The sequence below is a fragment of the Crocodylus porosus genome, unplaced genomic scaffold (genome assembly GCF_001723895.1).
Source record: "Crocodylus porosus isolate Cpor-Errol unplaced genomic scaffold, CroPor_comp1, whole genome shotgun sequence".
Taxonomy (NCBI): Eukaryota; Metazoa; Chordata; order Crocodylia; family Crocodylidae; genus Crocodylus; species Crocodylus porosus.
In genome coordinates, this window is record NW_017728886.1 from 102,320,185 (window position 1) to 102,326,927 (window position 6,743).

Genomic DNA, 6,743 nt, shown 5'->3' on the forward strand with positions numbered 1-6,743 from the left:
ATAGGAACATTTATGGCAGCACAAAGGCAAAGAAAACAGATGTCCTTGGCTCTTGTCACACCACAAAACCCCAATGTTTGTGGCTACGGTGATATCAGTTTATGCCCGTATGTAGTACGGGATGTCTGTTTGCTTTAAGGCATGAGAGTGTGGGCAGCCTGGAGCAGACTGCGGTCTCCAGCCACCCTAGAAATTCCCAGGCAGAATCAGGCCCCTGAAGCACCAGGAGCTCCTGCCCAGCTTTCCTGGACTCAGAGGTGCCAGCTCAACACCCCAGTGTGATTCTACTGAGCCCCAGGGGGGCATCTCCGGTAGCAGCCAACACATGGCTCACTGCCCCGCATGATCAACGGGAGGGACAACAGGTACTGTGCATTCGGTCCAGTGAAGTGGGTCAGCTGTGCAAGGGCACATACTGCTGCAGCTGATCTGCTTCATTTGGCAAGTCTGTTTCTAGCCCCAGCTCCTGTCCTGCCGCAATAGTAGACGCACAGTTTCCAGGAGGACTTACTCCTTGTCACCTAGCCAGCCATGACTGGAAAAATCCTTTTTTCCTCCATTCTACCTTCCAAAAAAACACAAGGAAAGTGTTTTATTTGAAAGCACATAATACGTAAGAAAAGACTGCTTTGATCCAGCTCCTACAGGTTCTGATGTAAAAACTTATCAAGTTTGGCAAGCAGCATCTCCTGTGGACCAAAACAAATGGGAGAACATAGATTTCATAGACATCTGGGCTGGAAGGGACCCCGGAGGATCAGAGTCCAGCCCCCTGCCCAGGGGCAGGAAGTCAGAATGATTTAGACCCCAACTATAATGGGCTGAATGACAAACTGGAACCTAAGTCTGAGAGCCATGCTGGGGAGCCCATGCTGCTCCAGTAAAACACTAGAGTCTAGTGCTTCTGAGATCTGCCATTATAAATAAAGATCAAGTCACCATGGGAGCGCACAGCACTTATGGCAGAAGCATCAAAGATACAGCTGAGACAATTAATACTCCCATTGCTCTTTCTGCCACCAAATTTCTGGTCCGATTGGCTGGATCCAGAGTGTGAAGCTGTGTCCTCTGGCCTAGGGGGCTGCCCGTGGGGCTGGAAATGTGGCAGTGAGAGAAACAAAGGCTGCTGTGGCTCTGCTGACACTGCCCCAGTGCCGTGCCATGCTGCACTGCACCACACCACCTGGTCTTGACACAGGCACAGGTGTGGCCTCCAGCTCCCAGAACATCCCTGAAGTGCCCCAGCTAGGACAGCCACATGCTGCTAGCCCCTGGCCTTATGGGTTCAAAGCTGGCCTGACTGATGAGAATAACCCTCAGAGAAGAAAACTTGAAAGGTCCTGCAAAACCTCTGCACTAAGAATACACTAGCAGTACAAAGCCGATATGGGCAACGATGCAGAGGCCTAGATGGGAGTCACTGAGGACTGGAGAGGCTGTGGAAGCTGGGGAGAGCATATAGCAAACTATTAGGGAGCAAGGTTTCTTCGAATCTTCTCGAAGATGAACAGGGCATCTGAAAACGTGTTTATAGAGCTGACTAAGCTTATCTGTTTTCTGTTGTTTAGATAGGGGTGCTCTCATTAAATTATAATCAAGTGTGAAAGCTGCTGCTGAATATGGCAAATAGACAAGAGAAACAGTTCTGCAGAATTTAAGATGGGAAGGGTAACATCACCACTGGAATAGACTATGAGGAAAACAAAACTAATTTAAGGACTGATGAGGAGAGGGGGCCCAGAATCATTGTAGAGAACGATTTAAGGTCTGAATAAGAACAGACACTCCAATTCATTCACCTATTTTTGTTAAAATGTTGTTTTGCCCTTTCAAAGAGTTTATTCTGGTGGTGAGGTTGGGGGCAAGGGGGAGCATCTATCCACTGTAATCAGCAATGGATCCAGAATTTTACAAAGGGGGATGAGGTGACTGGTACTGCAGGGATGGCTACACGCCCCCCCCAAACTTCCCGACGGGGGCACGCAGACAACACTGTAGGAGCAGCAGTAGAGGATTTAAACCCTGGGGATGGTAAGCATTTTCTCTCCTCCCTTCCCCTCTGTGCTCAGAGGCATGTCCCCTTCCCTCCCCTCCCCACCTGCCACTGCTGGTGTCCTTTCTGTTCTGGGGGCAATGGGAGCTCTTGTCCCAATCCAGCCAAGCTGTGCTCACCCAAGACTGAGGCAGTAGCAGGCAGGCACATTCCCCCCTCCCTGTGCCTGCTCCTATGCTATCAGGGTACCTCGCAGGCAAGGCGGGGGAACGTGCCTGCTGGATACCATGGTCCCCGCTGAGCTTAGTCACTGCCCACCCCACCACAGCCCAGCTGGCGTAGGCAGGAGCTCCCCTTGTCTTGGGGACAGCACAGACCTAGCAGCAGCAGGGAGGGGGAAGGGTCATTTATGCCTTTGAGCATGGATGGAAAGAGAGGGGGCAAAACTCTTATTTTCTGTTAAACCTTAAGTCCTGGAATGGTGCTCCTGTGGCATGGTCAGAGAAGGGTTAAGGCCACACCAAATCATCCCCTCTGGATCCACCCTCAATTGTAATCACCTATCATGCAAAATATAAAACTGAATTCTTCCAAAAACAATAAATACAGGTAATAATGGCACCAGATTTGTAATGGTAAAAGCCGTTCCCTGGATATATTCCTAAACAGACGATGACTGATAAAAATGTTTTACTGCTCTTAGCACTGCAACCCAAAACATCACTCAGACTTGACTCACCTTCCTCACAGACAGGTTGAGCAGAAGGGATGATAGAATTAAACTTTGCAGGGACCTCACATGAAAGGAACTTGGGAAGCAATGAGGAGCTACCCAAACTCAGTCTCTGTGATTTTCCAGAAAAAAAGTAAATTACTAAAGAACAACCAGGTCCACTCTCACAGCATTACATGATCAGTGAACTGCAACAAAAGTTAATAAAACTAAAATGTTTAACAAGGATACCTGAACTTCCCCTTCAGATCACTGATAAGCTTATTATAATCCCTACCAATGCCTCAACATATAAGTGATTTCATGGTGGCTAGGAAGTCCTAATAATAAACTAGGGAACTGTTGAAGAAATGGCTTCTGGAAGCTTTGATTACACTTTTCCACCTTCCTCTCTACACAGACATTTATCTGTGTATCCAGTAAGAAATTAATCAGCCAGGACTCTTCAACTGGTGGCCCGCATCCAGCTTGCAAGGGGGTAATGTGCAGCATACAGGCTACTGCAGGATCCAGGGTACTGGGGCCAACAGCATAATGGGAGGGGGCCCAGTGAGCTTGATGGCTGTGCTGCCTATCTGGTGGTGAAACTTTATGCTTCAGGGGTCCTGGGAGCCCATGCAGTGTTCAGCTCCCATGGCAAGTGGCCTAAGGCCTGTGACCAGTGCACTGTGTCGCCCCTAGTTAGCTGTTCCAAAGTTGGACCACCTTGTCATAGACTGTCAGTCTTCTTACCATGCTCACTGCCTGCATCATGATATGCTACAGATTACCTGTTCAGTAAAACCAGTTGGAGGTACTCCTGCAAAATTTCCCTGGGCTACAGACTGATTAAGAAAAGGGAAGGGCACGTTCAATGATATAAGTAAATATTTTCTATGAAAACACAAAGCCGCTGGGAGGCTATATTAACATGCTTTTCCTCTCGTATAATGCAATCCGATTCCCAGAAACTGGGCTTGTTACACTGCTGCCATTTAAGTACATAAAATGATTAATAAAGAATCTTTAAAAGAAAAAAAAACAAATCCAACTTCCTTCTTAAGGGTTAAAAAAAAAAATATATGAGCATGCAGGGTTAGAAAGTTACAGGTTTCTCTACCTGATAATCTCTTATGTTCTTTTCAGTCCTTCCCTGGAGGATTGTTCTTACCCCTTTATTCAGATCACCAGTTTCTTTCGTACAGTAAAAGCCCTGTTATCCGGCATTCGACTAGCCAGAATACTCTACTAACCAGAATTTCTGGCCAGTCAGCTGGCTGCGAGGGGTGGGCAAGGGAAGCTTGCAGGGAGCCACTGCCACCCTACACTGTTGCTGCTGCATTGCAGCCACCGCCACCCACTGCCCCTGCTTTGAGGCCAGCTGGAAACCCCTGTGCCTCAAGTAACCGGCATTTTCAGATTCCCAGCACCCCCCATTCCCAACATACGCTGGTACCAGAGCTTTAACTGTCCTTAGAAAATAACATTTATATTATATAATCCAAGAAGCAAATGAGATATTGTACGAAACTTTCAATAAAGTACTTTTGGATGGAGCCATACTTACCATTGGATAATGCCTGCTGAAGTTCCACGTCAGATATTATTCCACTCCTGTCTTTATCAACCCTGCAAAAAGAATTTTAAATGTTTCCACGTCAAATTAAGAAATTCCACTCTAAAACATGAAACTTTCAAGAAATTCAAAGAAAAATGTTCTTTCAATAAACACAAAAGCCCTATCTTGCACGCTTAATGTATATATTTAAATTTGAAGTCAAGAGTGACTACAGTTGTAGCAAAACTACTCCCGAATGGAAATATTTGCAAGATTGGGACCCCACAGTTTGAATCTACAGGATAAGGAAAGAAAAAAAATTTAAAAGAATCTGGTATTTTAGTTATGAAGTACAGTAAGCATCTTAAAGTTACATAAACCTAAGGCTTTTGCTGCCCCATGGATCAAGGACAACACAAACAGAAGTAAATAATTATCACTGTAAATGAGTAGTCATGGAGACACTGGTAAGCAGACCTCATCACATGACTGTCTTCGACAGACCACACCTAATGAATTCAGTATAATAATGAAGCGACCATTTCATTATAAACACACAATAGATAAGAACTGCCAAGGAGGAAGACTATTAGAGTAAACCAGGTTGCACATTTACAAACACAGAGAATAACCTTTAAAGAGTTTTTTCCTTTAAATAAAAAAAAAAAAAAAATTAAAAATTATACCAGAGTCACAGATTTTGGTATAAGATTCTTAGGATATAATTAGGCATCTTTAGAAAAGCAGAACATGTCATGCTTGGACAAACAAGCCTGGACAGTGCAATAATACCTAAACCCAAGGCACCAGATGCCAGACTGGAGGTGACAAAAGGGAGTTCAGCACCAAGCCTTACTATAAAATGGTCTGTAAAGAAGGAGGCATCATGCCAGAGACAACAGCATCCACATGCTGAAGAGCGCAATGGAACAGAAGGTGTCACAGCACTCATAACAGTGTAGGTACCACCGACTGTACTGACTCTATAAGAAGGCAACGTTTCTCCCCCCCACCCCCCATTTAACATGGGGGATAAAAGCCCCTCACCTTACAACCCAGCATAAGATGGCAGGGGTCAGGACCAGAGCCAGAGCTGCCTCTCCACACCCAGCCACTCCTATCCCGCAGCCCCTAGTCCTGCCCCCACACTTCCTGCCCCGCACTGCCCCTTTCCTCTGCTGGGCTCCCTCCTTGCTGCAGCCTGGAGCACGAAGCATGTGCCCAGGCCAGCCCCTAGTAGCACTGCTGGGTCTGCACTGCGCCCACACTCCTGCTCCAGGCTGCAACATGAACCAAGCCTTCGGCAGGAAGCAAAACGGGGCGGGGAGGAGGCGGCAGGGCAGGCGAGGGAGGGGGCAAGGGCCCGAGACCACAAGGGCAGGAGCAGCGTGGGGAGGGGAGACAGAGGCAGCCCGAGGCTGCAGCGAGGGCAGGCACAGTCGGGAGGCACCTGGTGGTAAGCTGCCTGCCCCATTACTGAGGGCGGGGGCGGGTGACGCTGAAACCTCCCCGCTGCTTTGCCCCGGGCGCAGGGAGGCGGCGACCGCAGCAGCCCCGGGCACCAAGCGCCGCTGGGGGCGTTGAAGGGGGGGAGGGGCGGCCCCTCGGCAGCCGCTCCCCGCCCGGCCCCGGGAGCCCCGACGGCTCTGACGTCACGCGGACGAGGCCGTTAGCCGGGGGGGAGGAGGGGGCGCTCACCGCTGGAACACACTCCATAGGAAGTTGGCGTCCGGCAGCCCCGGCGCACCCGGCCGGTACTGCTGCCCCATCGCCGCCATAGCCGCGCGCTACCCGCCTACTTCCGCCCGCGAGCAAGCCACGGGGCTAAGGCGCGGCGGCACTTCCGGGACGCCTCACCCCTCCTCTTCCGGGGGCGGGGCTTGGTGACGCCGTGCCAGTGACGTGGGGCGCAGTTTGGCCCTTGCCTACGGGTGTCGCTGCCGCCGCCCAGGAGCGCACGCTGCACGAGGGCCCCGGGGGATACGACGGCTCGTGTCGTTCTCACTCTAAAGGAGGGTCCTAAGGGGGCGCCTCCCGAGGGGACGGGGCAAAGGGCAGGGGACAGCCCCCGGGGAGGGTCGTGCTGCTCCCTGGTGCGAAGCCATCCTGAGAAACGCCCGCCTGTCCCTCCTCCCGACCCTGTCAGCCCCCCAGCCACGACCCGAGGGACAGGGACCGCCCGGGGTGGAGGCGTCACAGCCTCCCCCCGCTTTCTCGTGTCCCGCCGGGTGACCCTTGGAGCAGCACCCCGGGGTGAGCCGTAGCAGCTGTGGCACATCAGGACGTGGTTGTTTCCTGGGTGCAGGCTACGAATCTCGAGGGAGCCGTGAGGCCTGGCTGCACCTTGCTTTGGTTTGTCATCATTTCAGCTTCTTGCAGCAACAGGCCTGAGCTAGAGGCGTCACTCAGCTGCTGGTGCCCTCAGGGCGGTGGCGCCTGGGGAAGCAAGTGCTTCATTTCTTGTACAGGGGCTGCTCTGG

General features: G+C 50.7%; 1 protein-coding gene across 1 annotated transcript in view; it reads right to left on the reverse strand.

Annotated features, from left to right (window-relative positions):
- PDCD6 (programmed cell death 6) overlaps positions 1–6,071 on the reverse strand; it is a 12,227-nt gene extending 6,156 nt beyond the window's left edge. Inside the window, exons 1-2 of the mRNA XM_019540018.1 lie at positions 5,962–6,071; positions 4,273–4,334 (exon numbers count right to left, since the gene is read on the reverse strand). Of these exons, the coding sequence (XP_019395563.1) occupies positions 4,273–4,334; positions 5,962–6,041 (142 nt within the window). The 5' untranslated portion in view covers positions 6,042–6,071. The remainder of the gene's footprint in view (positions 1–4,272; positions 4,335–5,961) is intronic.
- Positions 6,072–6,743: the final 672 nt, after the last annotated feature.